The sequence below is a fragment of the Acipenser ruthenus genome, chromosome 15, assembly GCF_902713425.1.
Source record: "Acipenser ruthenus chromosome 15, fAciRut3.2 maternal haplotype, whole genome shotgun sequence".
Classification (NCBI taxonomy): Eukaryota; Metazoa; Chordata; class Actinopteri; order Acipenseriformes; family Acipenseridae; genus Acipenser; species Acipenser ruthenus.
In genome coordinates, this window is record NC_081203.1 from 20,122,489 (window position 1) to 20,142,393 (window position 19,905).

A 19,905-nucleotide genomic window follows, 5' to 3' on the forward strand; every position below is an offset into this window, starting at 1 on the left:
TTGAGGCATTGGAAAGAGTAGGAGAGCGACAGGATTAATTCCAGTATTGAAGGGCATGTCATATGAAGATAGACTGAAAGAGCTGAATCTGTATAGCCTAGAAAGAAGGAGAGACAGAAGTGACTTAATGGAGGTATTTAAAATTGTCAAGGGGTTTAACAAAGTAACTACTGAAAATTATTTTTCACGGGCCACAGAGAACAGAACCAGGGCCCACGGGTGGAAGCTGAAGAAGGGCATATTCAGAACTGAACCACTGGAACAGGCTGCCGGACGGAGTTGTTGAAGCAGATCCTTCAAGAATAGACTGGATGCTGTTCTGAACAATACTGCATGACCCTAGCTAGCCGCCTGGAGAAAGGGCGGTCCGTTCAGCCGTGGATTCCCAGAGGTTTCATTTCCCCTACTAAGGTGGTTTGGGTTTTTTTGTTTTTCCTCTTCTTAGTGCTAACGGACAATGCAGCATCAAAGCGAGAGAGCAAAGGTGGGCCCGATGGCCTTTTCTCGTTCTAGAATTTATCAGTATGTAACACAATTTTTGTTCCTGGGTAGTAAGTGTTATTTCCTAATTGCTTATGCCTCAAAAGTATAGAAAATGGCTATTATTCCCCACAGACTTTGCTTTTGTGACCAGGACAGTGATATTTTGAAATTTACCTATTTCCAGTGAGAAAACGGGCGAATTTGTGTCTTTTCGTTCACATAAAGTTAGGAAAAATCAACATAAGAACCAAATTAACATGTATTTATACTAAAGTAATACAAAAATGACTACAAAAGATTTAGAAGTGAGTAGTTTTTCGAGATTTACGATTATACTGTAAATCACTTTCACGAATCTGCCCCCAAATGTAGTCTCCCATCATGTTCTCGTTATACTGTCCTTGGTAGCGGCGTTCAAAATCCAGTATATCCTGGTGGAAGCGCTCGCCTTGCTCCTCCGAGTACGCTCCCATGTTCTCCTTGAATTTATCAAGATGAGCATCAAGGATATGGACTTTGAGGGACATCCTACAGCTCATTGTGCCGTAGTTCTTCACCAGAGTCTCAACCAGCTCCACATAGTTTTCGGCCTTGTGATTGCCCAGGAAGCCCCGAACCACTGCGACAAAGCTGTTCCAAGCCGCTTTCTCCTTACTAGTGAGCTTCTTGGGGAATTCATTGCACTCCAGGATCTTCTTTATCTGTGGTCTGACAAAGATACCGGCTTTGACCTTTGCCTCAGACTTCTCAGAAGAAGTCTTGAAGGTACTTGAAGGCTGCCGACTCCTTATCTAGAGCTCTGACAAATTGTTTCATAAGGCCCAATTTGATGTGCAGTGGTGGCATCAGCACCTTCCGGGGGTCCACCAGTGGCTCCCACTTGACGTTGTTCCTCCCCACAGAGAACTTGGTCCGCTTGGAAGGGTCCACCATGCAGAAGTAGCAGTTGCTTGAGTGGTCAGTGGGTTCCCGCCAAATTCTTGGGATAGCGAACTTCATGGCTCTCTTTTCCCCTCTGTACCATCCTACAAAAATACATTTATTTCACCCATGACTAATGTGTAAGAGATTCTCGCAACATTTTTCATATATGATATATTTTTTCAATAACATTGAAAATTGTAAAACATTTTAAAATTAAAAACTTTTACAATTTTAAAAATGTTAACACATTTTATAACATAAAATTCCGAGTAACAATTGTCCATCTTACCTTCCAGAGTTTTTTTGCAGTGCTCGCAGGTGAAATGAGGTGCCCAGGGTTTGTCTTGATCCCCGACAGGCATGCCGAAATATGCCTTGTAGGCCTCACACATCTTAGCAGATGCTTTCACGGAGTACTTTTTCGCTCTTGTCTTGATAAATTGGCTGCAGACATAGCAAAATGCGTCTGCCGGATGCTTGCAGCCTCTTGATGCCATCTCAGAAAAATGCAGATATGTATCCACTTAGGCAGCTGGAACTAAACTGAACTGGTGGGCTTAAGGCCCCTGTATTGATACTACTATTTATATTACTGGAAAGTTCTAGAAAGTTCTAGAAGTTACTCCAAGTTTACTCAGCACTGAATCTATCTGGAATGTTCTGGAAAATAGGTAAATTTCAAAATATCACTGTCCTGGTCACAAAAGCAAAGTTTGTGGGGAATAATAGCCATTTTCTATACTTTTGAGGCATAAGCAATTAGGAAATAACACTTACTACCCAGGAACAAAAAAAAAAAAAAAAAAATTGTTACACGGTGTTATGTTCTTATGTTATTCATGCAAATGTGTGAGTCTCACGTCCAATGCGGGAGACCTGACGTGCTTGCAAACAGCATAACGTATCTTTGAATATTACAGTAAAAACAAGTAGAAACATGGTTTATATATCGGTTAGAATACAATATGATAGTCATGTTTAAGATATTGTTTTCTAGTAAGTACCTCAGTGGGGATCTATTTGTTGACAAAAATATGACAATAAATGGACTGCCATAAACGCAGCATTCACTAGCTTAATAAAGTTTGAAAAAGTTTGAATAGCAACCACATCCTGGGTTTTAGCGTCATTGGATACAGGCAAAGTACTGGAAACAGAGAAACACGTTTGACGGAGCTAAATTGCTGTTTTCAGATCATTTGCCACTTACGCGGTACTTCAATAGACAGGTTAGAAAGTTTGTTTATATGTTTTTTGCAAGTAATTTCTTTTTACCATACATGTGACAGGGATATATACGTTGTTCATTTGTACTACGATATAAACTATCGTTTTGCTGTACGGTACTCTTGCCTGTTGTTTTAAGGAACGTTGGTTCACAAATTAAATTGAAAAACAGTTTAATCAATCGGAGGGATCAAAACGAGTAAAAAATCTACTAACAGCTGTCTTTTTGTGGTTTCCTATTACCAGTACCGATTCTACTGCTAGTAAGAACCCCCCAAAAGACAGCTGCCAGTAGTTTAACATCAGGGCTGAAGAAGGAGACATACTTATATTTTATTGATTTTAAGTGTATAGAAAGTGAAATGGGTAGTTATATTAAGAATGTGTTTTGTGCAGCTACTGACAGCAGCAGAATCAGCTGCCTTAGTGCCAGTAAAAAACCTACTGGTTTTGTAACATTAATTTGTGATTTTCTCTTGTTAGGAAAGAAAATGGTTCTAATGACACTAAGTAAAAGGCTTTGAGAATTTGCTTTAAAATATAAATGCTTTGGCGTAGGTGAAGACCGGCCACGCTCTCAATACCTGGTGGAAAAAGACCGGCCAATGTAAAACTATACAGCATTCTTTCGAGCACATCCAGCGTTCTCAACCCTACCTCTAATAAAGAACTGATTTAAATCTTAAGCTCAGTAATTCTCTCAGGTGGCACGTCACTGAAAGGGTGGCCCCTCCTTCTGCACCTGTGGCATTTGTTTGTCTAATGTTATCCCCTTTTAAATAAAATATTTTCTGCAGGGTTTTAAACTGTGTCTGTTTTCTTTTTGTACCTCCAAGGTAACAGTCCTGCTTTAACCTGAGACGATTCTCTTATAATTTAGATAGCCATGGACATCCTGAAGGGGAGCCTGGAAGAGATCTCAAGGCCAGCGTCCAGTGCCAGGTCTCGGCCGGGCAGTCGTGCCTCTAATATGTTAGTGCAGGACAGACTGAGGGTCAGCGTTGCTTGCCTGGGCTCTCTTGAGGTTCTGACCGCTGAATCAGGAGGATCGCAGGTGAACTAGTTTGTAGAACATGCTCTTGGTTATCGCACTGCGTCTATTTCTTGAATTCTTTACCCTCATCCTGTTTTCCAATTCCATTTCCAATTCCTTTTTGAAAATAAATTCACAATTCCAATTCCCATACCCTTTTAATCAATTCCAAGACATTATTGATCAAAATTGAAATTAGCGATTATGTATAGTTATTTTTTTCTGCCTGCAGTAGCAGTCTTCTGAGTTATTTTTCCTCCCTTTGCATTGAAAGTGTTAAAATCTATTTTCTACCTCCTGTTCGTTTTCTAAACATTATTACTTATTATGCTGAGAATATGTTCTTGTTATTGTTCTGCTCAAATACAATACAATGCTATATAACTATTGCATCCTGTATGGCACATAGTTAGATTGCAGCCAGACCACTGAAGTGACTTTGAACTACATGATTGGGTACCGTGAAGCAGAAGCTACTTCATCAATAGCTTTGTCTTTAAAATAGGTTTGTTTGGAGAGGTGTGTATATCTGTGATGCGATGGAAATCCCTCGGTTGTAAATTGTGTTACTTTTGTGATTTATTTTGTGTTAACCTATTTTATATCGGTACTTGTTTTCCTTCACTCATATTCTGCAGTATAAATGTGCAGAATTACCCCAGCAGCTACATCAACAACAGTTTTTTTTTTTTTTTTATATGTTCATATATATGTGTTAAATGCATTACTTTCCCAGGAAAGAGTTAATTTTCAGTCTAATGCTCTGTTCATTTTCATGTGAATGCAGCTGGTCAAGCTCAATTGCTTAATTAATTGGTCATTCAGCCTGGCCCACCTGTAATTAAGCACAGCCCTTTGTGCTAACAGTTAGTTCTGTTTTGGATTCCAGAGAGAGGCTAGCTACATGTGTGCTATGTTGTGCTGTGCTGTGCTGTGCTGTGCTAGAAGCCTGTTAGGCAGCTTTTGTTTTTGCATGGTTAAAAGTATTTCATTTTTGATTCCCCTTTAATAAAAGTGTGCAGCCCTGTGCTTGAACCACATCCTGACTCCTGCTCCAGTGTTTCAGCACTGGATACCATTCTGCCTTTGTCCAGCACGGTCAAACCCTCATAATATCACACTGAATGTTGTCTCATCTTCTACAGGATCGTTCTTCTGATTTGGAGGACCTCCTCTGTCCCCCTGGATCTTCGGCTGACTTTTCTGGGGATGAACTGAGTTGTGAGTCTGAGGGAGCTAATCCTATCAGCACACAGAAAACAGAACCCCCCAAGAGACAACTGCACTTGTTATCTGAAGAGAAAGTCAGCTGTATTTTACAAGGTGTGCAGAATCCCAGTTCAAACACAGGTACGATGGTGCATAGCATTGGTAATACGAATGTGGAGGAGATATCTTTGTTTATAGGCTGAAATCTGTGGAAATAAATCATTTTTCATGTTTTGGTATACATTATGGAGACATATTCTCAGAGCAAGATAAGCTGGCTTTCTGATCTATTTCAGTTTGTTTTTGGAATTGTAGTTAATAATGATGTCAGCAGAACATTCAGTACATATAGGCTGTAATATGGGATTACGGGTAAGCAGAGTAGGCTCTAGTGTTTTAGATAGTGCTGTGTTGTACACATTCCTGTAGTCTTTTTCAACATTTTCACAATATATTGTTTTGATATTTTTATTCACATATTTGGGTAAGCTAGGAGACAAAGCCACCCAGATTGTGGAATACATTTTACAATTACAGTAAATTGTGTTCATGATTTTTTGGTATATGCAGTTGTAAATTGTTGGTTAAAATTCAATAAATAATTTCCTTTGAATTTCTTAAACGTCTAAACTATAAATTAAACATGTTAAACATTTTATACCTATTAGGAATCTTTGTAACCAATCATAAAAGCTCCATTAGAATGCTGTTATTTATTTTTTTGTATTAATTTACATTAATTGTGTACAACATTTGTGTATGTGGAAAATACTTTGAATAAATTACCTTGCACGGTACACATCTGGAGTGTAATTCAAACAGGACAAAAACACTTAAGCCAATCATAAAAATAGTAATACAACATTAAAGTGTAAAAAATAGAACAATTCAAATGTACAAGATCCCGGTCATAGTCAGCATTTACAGGATTTGTAACTGGTGTGATTTAAGCAAAAATTTATGAGGGATTTAAAAAGGTATTGTGAAGAGGCTGTTTTTATGTTAGAAGGCATTGAGTTCCAAAGATGAGATCATCTGATCTTAGTGCCTAGGTAGAGCTACATGCCTTTAACAGAGACGCGAGGTAACTTGAAACATTTCCAGTGTATACCTTATAAACTAAACAAAAAAATGACTGTCTTCTATTCTTCAGACTGAGCCACCCTAAAGTTTCATAGAGAGTACAGTGGTGCTGGTTGTAATCTGCATGAAGTATAAATCTGCAGCACTATTATAGATGGGAGCCAGTATTGTCAGAACTGTGTGGGATGTGCTCATGTATGCTACATCAGCATAGTCTATTAAAGCTAATATCGTTTAGGTTAAACCGATTTGAAAAACTCTAAATATTTAATACGTGGGAAAATGTTTAAACTCTAAACCAGGGCTTCTCAAACTCGGTCCTCTCAATTACTTAACTAGATCCTTAGTTGAACTAATACTTTGCTTAATTAGACCTTTTTACTTGTTTTCAGCTCTTGAACAGTTGCATATTTCAAGTTAGCAGTAACATTTTATAAGTAACTTGAACTGCAACTGTTCAAGAGCTGAAAACAAGTAAAAAGGTCTAACTAAGAAAATTATCAGTTCAATTAAGGGTCTAGTTAAGTAATTGAGAGCTTGGTTGGAATGAAAACCAGCAGCCACAGGGGGTCCCCAGGACCGAGTTTGAGAAGCCCTGCTCTAAACTATTAACACCCCTAATAAACATTAATTAAAATATTATGTGTGATTCTAGACCCATGGCTGACTGTTGTACAGTGTTCTTCTTAGAACAATGCTCTCTTGACATGGGTGTCACTGACTTACTGTCTGTCCTTCCCGGCTTTGCTTATAGAACACAATTCCAGCTCAGCCGACTCGCAAGACAACGATGAAATCAAAGGCAGTGGTGAGATTCAGTTATTTGTATTATACTTATCTAATAATGCCTTTTGCTGGTTAAAAGCAAATGTCATGAGAGAATTCAAAAACAGCAAACTGCTCTATATCCTAGGAGAATCAGGATCCAACAGAATCAACCGCTTCTTATTTTACTATTTTATCAAATTATCAATTTTGTCTTATTAATTTTACATTATCAGTTACTTTTCATCTATCTATCTATCTATCTTTCTATCTATCTATCTATCTATCAATCTATCTATCTATAAACAATTGGGACTGTAGGGGATACAAACATAGAGTAATGAAAAGATTTAAAAATGTCGTTCAGTTCAGCAAAGGTTATTTTTCTCGAATATGGACCAGCACGGCTGATCCTGCTCTACAGTTAAGCATCATTATGTTTTTTTTTCTGCTGTTTCTAAAGCTATTAAGGATGTTTGTTTATAGCTGCATCTCACCCATACAGCTGTTGCTTTGGTAACACTTGCTGTCTCTCTGGCACATTTTCTTCAGATCATTTGGTAACTGCCTGCTTCAGAACCTTCAGTCCTTCATTCACCTTTCTAATACATAACAAGTCAGCTCTGGGAATCTCCCACTTACTGTACCTTCTTTCAGGGCATTTCGTTGATTTGTTAAATAAGCTTGCTTCTCTCAATAGCATTCTGACAGCATTACATGTTTATTTTTCAGTATTACAGACTATTGTACACAAATTATACCATCGTTAGACTAAAATACTTTATTATCCCATAGCCTCTGAGATCTAATGGAGGCCCCTGTATGGCTGACCTACATACATGTGTGTAACAGGGCGAGGTGCCCTGTACATTGTTGTGTTTATTTATTTTTAGATCGGGGTCTCCCCCTCCGCCCCTGTGCAGATTGTTTTGTGTTTGTTTATTTTTATGTCGGCGAAGCGCCGTATATGTTATTGTTTTGTTTAAATGACGACGTAGCCGATTGTTTTGTTTAGCATGGATGGGTAGCCCCATCCACAACACAATTAATAAACCCGTGCAGATTGTGGCCGAGGGGTAATAGGATGATTACTAATTAGTTAAACCCCTCGGCCATGATATAAAAAGCCTGCAGCTCTCGGCACTCGAGGTGGGTGTTTTAGGTGCGTAGAGAGGAACAAAACAAAACAGAACAAAACGAAAATTAAAGAAAGATACCACAGGAACAGTGACAGCAACTGCCCAGCCTGACCTGGGATCGTATTATTTTGTGTTAGTGATTATTTTTGTTTAAACCTTTTATTTTGCTCTGTGAGCACAGTGTGTTTTTACTTTTGTTATTAATAAAAACGGCAAACGCCACTTTAAACTGCAGTACTTGCCTGGTGGTGTCAGTATTTTTTCCCTTCCTGCTTCTGCCTGACGTCAGACGACTCAGTCACCCTGTCACACGTGGAATCGGCTATGCCGTCATTTAAACAAAACAAAACAATAACAAAACATACGGCGCAAACATAAAACAATCTGCACAGGGGCGGAGGGGGAGACCCCGATCTAAAAATAAATAAACACAACAATGTACAGGGCACTTCGCCCTGTTACAATGTGGCACACATGGTTCTTAGCATAAGGGTCATAGGGAGATGCCTGTTTGTCTGTCCCTCAAGTTTTAACCTGATATGGTGTCCATGAGTATTGAATTAATTAGTAGGGTGGACACATCAAGGTTATTGGTCCACAGTCCAAATTCCATAGCGGTAGTTTTCGTTGAAGAGTAAATAGATTTAGATTGGTTGATTGAGTGGTTCTGATTGCAATTAGTTATTGTGTGTGTGTTTTTTCAATAGGTCTTCAGTTCTAGCTGCCTGCCACTAGATTAGCCACAGTGTTTTTATATGAATAAGCACCAGCACCATTTAGAGAGCACTGCTGTGCATTGCCAGAAGTCTAAAAAATTATATGAAAGTGGACTTAAAAAAATGTTGACCTATGCTGAATCCAGACGGTAAACAAAAACCTGTTGGGTGTTTGGTGGCTCTTGAATTTCAGTACCCGTTTTTATCTTATGAAACCTTTTGAATTCAATGCTTTAGGTTCTTCAAAACCCGACGGATCGGATGAAGAAAATAAAGACCCTCGGCTGCAAGAAGCCATTCAGAAAATGAAAAAGCTGGACAAAATACTGGCTTCTAAAGTGTCCAGAGAGAGAGAAATAAAGAAACAAGGGAAAGAACTGAGGATACAATTATGGGAAGAACTGCAGGTAAATGTAACTCACGTTCATGCAACTCATCCACTTAATCGCTTAACCCTATTCACAAAGAATTCGTTCAAGAGTTATTTAAACAGTAAATGCACTGCTGGTGTCTGTCAGTCTGACTTCCTTGAATTTTCGATAATCTTCTTTATCATAGACTTCCTGTAGACCTCAGGGATTGCATTTGGGTATAATCTGAGAATCTGAAGTGTACATGCATGCACTGGTTTTGAGCCTCCTTTATGTATTAAAGTTTTCCATGCATGCATTTTTTCTGCTGTTCAAGAATCCAACATTTGCCTACAACAGTTTAATGTACATCAAACTTAATCAAAAAATAAAAAATGAAACGCATTATTGAACTTCGGGATTTTGGAATGCTTGCATTTCTGCGGTCTTGCAGAATTCTGCACGTGACTCTAGTCTGTTTCTTCAGGGGCCCCTTTTTTGGTACACCAGGGTTGCATTTGGTTGTAATCTTGGGTACAATCTGATAATCTATTGATAAAGATGGCAGTGTTAGCCTAGATTTAATTGAATGACCGTGGGTTTCATCTCGGGCTAGTAGGAACTTAATTGAATCCCTTTTCCCCTTTTGTTAGCTGTTGCCAATCTTTTTTTTTCCTTTAGTATATTTTAATCTAACTATAACATGCTGTTTACAAATATTTTTGGTGCAAGTTTATGAAACACCAATCAATGAAACCTGATTTGTTATTGATAGTCTGTATTGATACAATCTGTATTCCTTTGCAGAGTACAAAGCATGAAGGGCTTTCGGAGAGTCATGATGAACTTGAAAACACCAGGAGGTTTCTGTCTTTGACTCCTACTTATGGTAAGCAGGCATTACAAAACAAAAAATATGAGCAATGTTTTCAATTAACTGTATTAAAACAGTCAACATATGTCTGTCCTGCAGTTTTTGGCTGTGAAAAGCAAAATAAATATTTGATTTGGACAATTTCACATTCAGCTTCATGTTTACTAAGCCCATAAACGTACCCAAATTTGCATCCAGCAGATGGCATCACATGCACAGTTACAGTAGCTGCTTAGGGTCCTGTCTAGGGAACAGGTAAGCCTCCTGAAGAGCTAGTGTTTGCAATTGTTTTTGTCAGAAATATTGATCTAGAATGCATCAACAGGTTATTATTGAGGTTTAATAAACTGGAAAAAAATAGTAAAATATATTACAGTGCTTACAATGTCCTAAATATGTAATATTACAAATCTATAATATTATTTTCACAGATGTTACAAAGTAGTATGCATGTAGTCCATTGACCTGAAAGTTGAATACAAACATTGTAACCGCTGAGTGTGCTGAAAAAGCAGATTTAAAATAATAATAATAATAATAATAATAGTTTAAATAGTTCGTGATGATTTTGTAATAATTGTGATTTTATTTGCTGTCGTCTTAAAGAGATTTTAACCTCAAAGTGACCTCCCGGTTTCATGCAGATTAAATTAATAAAACAATGTGACAATATCACTATGCAGACTGTTCTGTGGCTTGGATAACTTGTTTTCTTTTGATACAGCCTCTGCTGCCATTGAAGACGTGCATTTTGTACCTCTATTTGACACCCAAATTCCTGCTGAAGAATATAAGAGTGATTTCAGTCAGACTGAGGAAGGTACGTATCTACACAGTTTAACAAGGTCCTTATGAGACTCCCTAGTTCTAGTTATTGTCTTCAAACACAGTTTGACATTGTCCATGCTGCAGAGATACATTGAACAAGCAATTCTTCTTTTACATTCAATGGTTAAATACATAAATAAACAAACTGGAAAAACTGTTTAAATGCACAGTGTTTAATTGCCCTGGAATGGCTGTGGATCTTCAATGAAGCTCTCAGTATCTTGTTTTGGTGTACTGCAAATTCCAGAAACTAGGGAACCCAAAAAAGTACAATATTTTATATACATTTATTTTGTGGAATTTACTAAAATATTTATACAAGCCATGCGTTTTTGTTTTTTTTTGTCAGCAGATGGCAGTATTACACTGGTAAACCCTGACCCTCGAACCACATGCTTTGCTGTTAAATATACCTGGTGATATTTTGGTCACTGACACCCAGCCAAGCAGGATTTATACAGTAGATATTGCAGAACAGTTTTATTGTTTTGTAATTCTGCCTATTCCAGATATGACTCAAACCCACGATCATGATGTTTGTGACGTCTCTGAGATCCTTCTAATTTCTCACGATTGTTGCTTAGGTCAAGTGGATCACACCTCAGATGACAATACATTTGCATGCATTGCCACCAAGGGATTATCATATTTCACGTACATGTTCCATTTATTTGGCCAATCAATGTATATTAGACACCAAATATTTTTTTTTTTTTTAGGGTCCTCATTCCAAAGATGGGACCCTTATACGCTGATTGTGTCTGACCATCTGTACGTCCGTCAGTCACACTATACCGGGAGAACACAATAACTGCCTTGATTTTGCACCAGTCCTACTTGTGTCATACATTTCTAGCCTCCTATAATCCGATAAACTTTAGATATTTTTTATATATGAATATTTTTAACCTGTACGTGCACTCATTCATTTTTGTTTAAATTAAGCAGTCCAAAAGCATTGCATCATCACTTTATGACTGTGCTCTGATTACAGGATTACGAGGACCCCCTGTATGCACGTCCCCTGGTTTGCATTCTTTATTGCAGTGTCTGCAAAGATACCCCAGTTTTTTTGGTTAACAAAATTGTCAGTGAAGAACCGCAATTATTGATAAAAGGAGAATAGTACTACTTAGAAAATGGTTTTAGAGCTGGAATAATATGCATTTAAAAGTATGTTTAGTTTATATTTTAAAATAGATTTGTACAAGGAGTATCTTTAAGGGTGCATCTTTTTTTATTTTATTATTTATAGTGAAAATGGAACCGTTTTAGATTAGAAAAAGTATAACCATGTGCTTATGTAATCTAGTTATCTTAGTTTAGTATTTGAGTATTATAAGCAGCACAGGCATAATAAACTAATTACATTTTCGATAACTTGCAACTGTAATGGTTCATTCTTTAGGTAATGTAATATAGTAGCGGATTACATTGTATGTCAAAAAATAACATAGTTGCTCTTAATTGTATTTAAAAAAAAAAAAAGGATCACAGCTAATAACATGAAAATCAGAAAGCAGTTAACAGTGCAAGTCACCCCTTGCATGTTGTATGAATTCATATCATCTTCACCAGCTGGATCTTCAAAGAATATTTTGAGCTGCAGACTGACCAAACGGGGAAAAAAATTATTTAATGTAAACTGTGCCTTAGAAGTAACTGTTTGTAACTATAACTAGTTTTTTTTTTTCGAAATAATAACTTATTGAAACTAATTACAATTGTGTTCAACTAAATTCTTATTATTTGTTTATTTAGCAGACGCCTTTATCCAAGGCGACTTACAGAGACTAGGGTGTGTGAACTATGCATCAGCTGCAGAGTCACTTATAATTACGTCTCACCCGAAAGACGGAGCACAAGGAGGTTAAGTGACTTGCTCACAGTCACACAATGAGTCAGTGGCTGAGGTGGGATTTGAACCGGGGACCTCCTGGTTACAAGCCCTTTTCTTTAACCACTGGACCACATAGCCTCCTAACTGGCACAGTAGCAGTTTGCTTTTTAAAAGTAACCCCCAGCACTGGTGAAATGCTATATAAGCCTCCTTGTGATTGATGCTCAGTGAAGGGTTCATGGGGTTCAAGTGCTATAAGCTTGTATCAGAATTCCAAATAAAAACAAACACCATCAGAGCTCAGACTGCCTTTCTTGTTTCCATTGCAAGATGATCAGAGTGAAAGCACCAATACGTCAAAGACAAGTCGAGACACAGACCAAACAGATCAATCAGCCAACAGACAACGTGGAGTTAACAAGAGCAAGAAAAAACAAGACTTTGTGAAGAAAAACATTGAGGTATGTCAGAGGTCAGAAAGACTGCAACTGTGGTGGAAATATGTGGCAAGCCGTATCTCTAAAAGATACTGGGCTCTATGTAAGCAGTGATAGTTCTAAATACCATCACTCTTACAGTAAACCCCCTTTACACATCTTTTTTTCTCATTTCATTATTTTTTATTGCCTTTTTATAATATATGGTTAAGTACTATAATCTCAGCCCATACAAAAAAAATTCATAATTAAGCGATGTTATGTCAAAGTCATAATTAACAGATGTGACGACTAATAGTTTAATGACTTTCCCAATTATTTTTCTTGGAATATATATATTTAATTCTTTCTAAGGGCTTCCATAAATATACCCCATATATTTAAAAGACATTTCAGTCTACCACAATGGTCACTCTTTATTGTAAAGAAGGGATCATAAGACGTGTCCATTCTCCACTTTCTCCTTTCCAGTATTCAAATACATTTAAGTTGTGTGTAATACATTTTTTATTGAAAGGCAGACCTCGATTTCCACATCTTCTTTTTTTCCAGGCTGAAGATAGTTCATTCTTTTAACATGCTCATGCCATTCAAGAAGTTCTAACCCAGGCTTTAAAATCCATTGTGTTACCTCTTAATTATTGGAAACATTCCCACCAGCTCCCCCCTTATCTTGTGTTTTGAAGATCTTAGTTTTTGTTTGTTTTGTATTCTTTATTTTAGGATATACAGATTATCAAGTACAATGTTGTAGATTTAAAAAAAATCATTTTGCAAGCTATGTTTTCAGATCATGTTGCACTTCCTTGGTCATTTCACCTAATTCTGTCATTATCCAACCAGCTGTTTAACCTTTTGACTGACATATTCAGCCAGTAACACGCTTGACCTAGAAAACACATATGATGTTTTTAAATACTCCAGTTGGCTAAGGATGCTGGGAATGCAGTGCTCATGACAGATGATGAGAAGAGAAGGCTGGCAGAACTACTGAAAGACATTGGCGAGGATGGAAGCACCAATCTTCCAAGCGATGAGGTAGGTAGTGATCCTTAAGATATTGTGCACATGGACTGGATTAACCTCATCTTTTACGTGCCAGAATCCATAGCAACACGGACATAGTGTACTGACTATATTCTTGGCTATAGGGTTGTCTTTTATTACCAAGTACTGTAAAACACGCACATTTCACAGTTGCACAATGCGGGCAAGATAGAGAGATTGCTTTTCAAAAAATAGGGGGGAGGTAGGTCTCTGGAGGCCTGGGTTTGAATGTCTCATCTCGAAAGCTTATATGTTTGGAGATATCAGTGTAGCTACTTGTTCTGGCAGTAGACAGTAGTCCTCTTCACAAAACCCTAATGCAGGATAAATAGCAAATCTAGACACCTCTCAAACAAACAAATACACACTCAAATGCACTTTTAACATGCTTTCAAAAGGACCCAAATAATGATTAAAAAGTCAACTGTTACCATAGGAATAACAATGGTTTTGTCCCAATAATTTGTCTTAAACAAACAAGGCTTTGATCTTGATTAAACCATTCTATAGGCGAGGGGAGCTGTCATTTTTACACTGGCCTCATCACATGAATTCCATCTTGCACAGGTCTGCTGAGAGACGGCCTAATGGTAAAATATGCTGGTGACTTAAGTAATCATTGTGCTGAAACAGTCATAAATTATGTTTTAAATAAAAAATATCAAGAAAGAAATTAAGAGGTATTCCAATTATAGACAGAATTTTTTGCATTTCTCAAATACATACCGGTTATATATTTTTGTACAAGGAAACGTTGGCTGAATGTTGGATTGCATTTTGAAGGAAGTGTTTGTCTTTGGTTTCCAAACTTATTTATAGTTTTAGATATTTAAATACAATATAGTGTGAGAACCATAACCCCCATTTTACACCTGCTCAGGTGTGGGCCTTTGAGGTGCGCTAGAGGCTGAGATATTGAGCTGGATTTAGCTTTCTTTTTCCTCAGTTTGTTTGTTTGTTTATTTTTGTGTGTGTGTGTAATATATATATATATATATATATATATATATATATATATATATATATATATATATATATATATATATATATATAAATATAAAATATAAAAAATCTCATATTGTTAACAACCATGTCTGACTCCTCAGAATTTTGACTAGTCCCAGTGCCAGATTAGGGGCATATTATACTGTACTTAATCATGACAATCTAAATGGTAAAATAAATGTTATGCAGGATTTAAAATGTAGATAATCGGTTTCAGAAATGAGGCTGTGGAAAGCATGATGTGTTTGCTGTCACTGTATATAAGAGGTGTTTGGGAAACCCAATTCATTTTGACATTGCAGGCTTTAATGTGGTGTTTATAGTGCTGATGTGAGCAGTCGTTAATCTTTTTTTTATCTCATTTTACTGTTATTGCTGTAAGCCGTTTTTCTGGGTTTATTATCATATCTCTGTGTAAGGCGCGTGTATGTGTGTGTGTGTATATATATATATATATATATATATATACACATATATATATATATACACACACACACACATTGTATATATACCATTTTGTCAGTGTTTTTTATATTCCTATTTTAATGTTACAATAGAAAGATAAAAACAAAACGCAGTTAATAGGAACAGTGTATATAGTGGAGACAAACATCACACTGTTTTCAGCTATATCTTATGTGACAGGGCAGAGGCCCTGCACACTGGGAAAAGTGTGTTTTGTGGCTGTTTTACACAGCCGCAGGTTTAAGTGTTAATTGTTTTATTAATTTAATTAGGGACACTTGCCTGTAGTGTGTGTCAGGTGGCTGTGTTAAGGCTAAGTCCTGGAGAAGAGACCTGTGGGGTTCAGGCCTGGAGAAGAGACCTGTGGGTTCAGGCCTGGAGAAGAGACCGGTGGGGTTCAGGCCTGGAGAAGAGACCTGTGGGGTTCAGGCCTGGAGAAGAGACCGGTGGGGTTCAGGCCTGGAGAAGAGACCGGTGGGGTTCAGGCCTGGAGAAGAGACTGGTGGGGTTCAGGCCTGGAGAAGAGACCGGTGGGGTTCAGGCCTGGAGAAGAGACTGGTGGGGTTCAGGCCTGGAGAAGAGACCGGTGGGGTTCAGGCCTGGAGAAGAGACTGGTGGGGTTCAGGCCTGGAGAAGAGACCGGTGGGGTTCAGGCCTGGAGAAGAGACCGTGGGGTTCCAGGCCTGTTAGAAGAGACCGGTGGGGTTCAGGCCTGGAGAAGAGACCGGTGGGGTTCAGGCCTGGAGGAGAGACCAGTGGGGTTCAGGCCTGTTAGAAGAGACCGGTGGGGTTCAGGCCTGGAGAAGAGACCTGTGGGGTTCAGGCCTGGAGAAGAGACCTGTGGGGTTCAGGCCTGGAGAAGAGACCGGTGGGGTTCAGGCCTGTTAGAAGAGACCTGTGGGGTTCAGGCCTGGAGAAGAGACCGGAGGGGTTCAGGCCTGGAGAAGAGACCGGTGGGGTTCAGGCCTGGAGAAGAGACTGGTGGGGTTCAGGCCTGGAGAAGAGACCGGTGGGGTTCAGGCCTGGAGAAGAGACCGGTGGGGTTCAGGCCTGGAGAAGAGACCGGTGGGGTTCAGGCCTGGAGAAGAGACCGGTGGGGTTCAGGCCTGGAGAAGAGACCGGTGGGGTTCAGGCCTGTTAGAAGAGGCCGGTGGGGTTCAGGCCTGGAGAAGAGACCTGTGGGGTTCAGGCCTGTTAGGAGAGACCGGTGGGGTTCAGGCCTGGAGAAGAGACCTGTGGGGTTCAGGCCTGGAGAAGAGACCTGTGGGGTTCAGGCCTGGAGAAGAGACCAGTGGGGTTCAGGCCTGTTAGAAGAGACCTGTGGGGTTCAGGCCTGGAGAAGAGACCGGAGGGGTTCAGGCCTGGAGAAGAGACCGGTGGGGTTCAGACCTGGAAAGGTATTGTAATACTTGTAAAGTATGTGTTTTTTGTTGAACTGGTAAACAGCGTAGCTGTCTGGTGGTATTTAAAAAATGTACAAAGTTTAGTTAGTACTCCTGGACGGAGTTAGACTTGTGTTTCATTTGATTTGTTTTGTGTATCAAACATACAGGCACCACCGTGTTTCTGAACTCGGCTGTGGTCCAGAGCTCTTCATTTTACACTAAAAGATAGTGGAAAAGGTCCGAAGCGTGGACCGTCGAAGCAAACCCCACTTTGCCACACTTAGTACATACTCATTTTTGAGGGCAAATTAATCTTCTAAATCTTGGAAGTCCTATTGACAAAGCTGGATTAAAGTCTTTTTTTTTCATTCTTACCTTATTAAAATAATATTTATTGTAAATGATCTGCTAACACGAAAATGAATTGAGACCCAACTAGGAATGAAACCGATGTACTGAAATACTGTGTCCCTGGCTGGGCCGATGGTGACCTACTCTTCAATATTATTTGTTTATTTAGCAGATCTTTATCCAAGGCGACTTACAGAGACTAGGGTGTGTGAACTATGCATCAGCTGCAGTCATACAACAAAGTCTCACCCGAAAGACAGAGCACAATGAGGTGAAGTGACTTGCTCAGGGTCACACAATGAGTCAGTGGCTGAGACGGGATTTGAACTGGGAACCTGCTGGTTACAGGCCCTTTTCTTTGACCACTGGACCACACAGCCTTCTTATGTGTGGTCCAGTCTTGTCACCATTGCAGCAAAACAACCTTTTTGTGGTTAAATGAAGAACAGGTAACCCAGCCAACTATACTGTATCTGTTGTAAATGGATTACATTTGAGGTTTTGATTACTGGGGTACCCAGTTGTCTATCGTTCCTAGATATTGGGGTGTTGTAATATAAAGGCATGGCTATTCCATGAATAGCAGTACAACGGCATGGTTTAGTATATATTTACATGGTTTGTGCTCCAATTGGCTGAAATGATCTTGAGTTTTGTATTCATCCCACATAGAGTGAGTAGGGGTCTTAATACCCGTACAGTTTGGAAGTTAAGTTTGACGTCAAGTGAAGTGAAAAAATTAAGTTTGGAGAACAAAATAATCTACAGACTTCGGAGAAACTTCTAGTTCTTATGAGAGGTAAGACACTGTATTATTCATTACTTCACTATACTCATTCAAAGCTTTGATCACATGATAGTTAGTCAGGACAGCACAGAAAGGATTCAACGTGATAGAGGTTTTGTTGGTGCAAATGTATTATAGAAGGTTGTGCAGATGCTGTGGGTACTGTTACAAGCTGGGTTATTGAAAGCAAACAACTTTACAAATGTCAGTTCCTGCTCTGATATTGCTTTCCAAATTTGAGTTCAGCATTTGGAAGGTTTTATGTTCCTGTTATAGTCAACAGTAACTTAATGCAGTTGAGATGTCAAGTTAGAAATAGTGTGGAGTTTTTTAGGAATTAATGTTTACAAGTGTTTCTGTTAGGTTCTGCAGTTGCTAGTTCGCGAGATAGTTGTTTGTTCTGGAACGTGTCATCTTCTTGGAAGAACGTCCGGTGCAATTATCTGTGTCCTGGTTTTTTTAAGTCTGGTTTCACTTAGTTCACTTAGTTTTGCTGCACAAACGCCAATATCTTAAAAAAAAAAAAAAAAAAAAGAAAAAAAAAGCCATGTGAGATTAGGTTTTAATTAAACTTGAATTACAAGGAATTGAGTTTCTAATAATGTTATGGTAAAACAGTACCCTTTTCTCCCTTAATTATTATAATTGTTAAAATTAGTGAATCGTGCATTTATGCGTGTGTGTGTGATCTGAAACAAAAACACATTGGAAATGTGAGAAAATGCCAAGTTATAAAAAGGGACAAGCCATTTAAAGTGGAGATATCAGGCACAATAAAAGCGGATCAAATGCATGAAAAACACAAGTCAAGTTAGTAGAAACAACTGGGGCAACCTTGGTCCCCATCGGTTTTCCACTTTAAATGGCTTGTCCCTTTTTATAACTTGGCATTTTCTCACATTTCCAATGTGTTTTTGTTTCAGATATCACTTCTTTTTTCACATATCACACACACACACACACATTACGGGAATATAAAAATTGTTCAACCTATATTGAGGCAATGTATTGCCGTTGGATAGGGTAAATGTAAATAGTAGCCTAGTCTGTTGAAAGGGTCTGTGTAGCGTAGCGCTTATGTAGTTGGAGTGAAAGTATGACTAGTTAGGGTTCAAATACTGCCATATATATATATATATATATATATATATATATATATATATATTATATATATATATATATATATATATATATTGTGAGATAGAGGGTTGTGAGAGACAGCAGGGAGGGGGTTAAAACCTCCCTGCGAAAGAAGTGCACATTTTGTTTAATTGTTTTATTGTTTTGTTAATTTGTTTATTGATTAATTATCACCCGCACCAGGGTATTTAAGACGTGCAGCTTGGCTGCACAGGGCTGCTGAGTAGAAGGAAGCAGAAGAGAGGTGCTCTGCTTCCGAGCAGTCAGAAGAAGTAAGTGCTGTGTTAGCGTTTGTGTTCGGTGTCAGGTAAACGGCTTAGCCGTCCTGCAAGGTAGTAAGGGAAAATCCTGTTTAGTTAGCGCTCCAGTGGGAGTTAGGTGTTTGTTTGTGTTTTGTTTACTTTTGTATTTATTAAAAATTAGCGCGTCAGCGCTTAAAAATTCCATTTCCTGTGTGCTGGGTCGTATTTTTAAAGGGGCAACGAACCTGAGTGGGTGAGTTCGTTTTACTATATATATATATATAGTAAAACGAACTCACCCACTCAGGTTCGTTGCCCCTTTAAAAATACGACCCAGCACACAGGAAATGGAATTTTTAAGCGCTGACGCTATATACAGTGCCTTGCGAAAGTATTCGGCCCCCTTGAACTTTGCGACCTTTTGCCACATTTCAGGCTTCAAACATAAAGATATGAAACTAATTTTTTGTGAAGAATCAACAACAAGTGGGACACAATCATGAAGTGGAACGAAATTTATTGGATATTTCAAACTTTTTTAACAAATAAAAAACTGAAAAATTGGGCGTGCAAAA

At 38.5% G+C, this 19,905-nt stretch overlaps 1 protein-coding gene across 1 annotated transcript in view; it reads left to right on the top strand.

The window, feature by feature from the left end:
* Positions 1-2,541: 2,541 nt before the first annotated feature.
* LOC117422719 (fibrous sheath-interacting protein 1-like) overlaps positions 2,542-19,905 on the top strand; it is a 153,005-nt gene continuing 135,641 nt past the window's right edge. Inside the window, exons 1-9 of the mRNA XM_058987374.1 lie at positions 2,542-2,636; positions 3,515-3,688; positions 4,813-5,017; positions 6,714-6,767; positions 8,817-8,986; positions 9,737-9,818; positions 10,528-10,623; positions 12,802-12,932; positions 13,833-13,946. Of these exons, the coding sequence (XP_058843357.1) occupies positions 3,521-3,688; positions 4,813-5,017; positions 6,714-6,767; positions 8,817-8,986; positions 9,737-9,818; positions 10,528-10,623; positions 12,802-12,932; positions 13,833-13,946 (1,020 nt within the window). The 5' untranslated portion in view covers positions 2,542-2,636; positions 3,515-3,520. The remainder of the gene's footprint in view (positions 2,637-3,514; positions 3,689-4,812; positions 5,018-6,713; positions 6,768-8,816; positions 8,987-9,736; positions 9,819-10,527; positions 10,624-12,801; positions 12,933-13,832; positions 13,947-19,905) is intronic.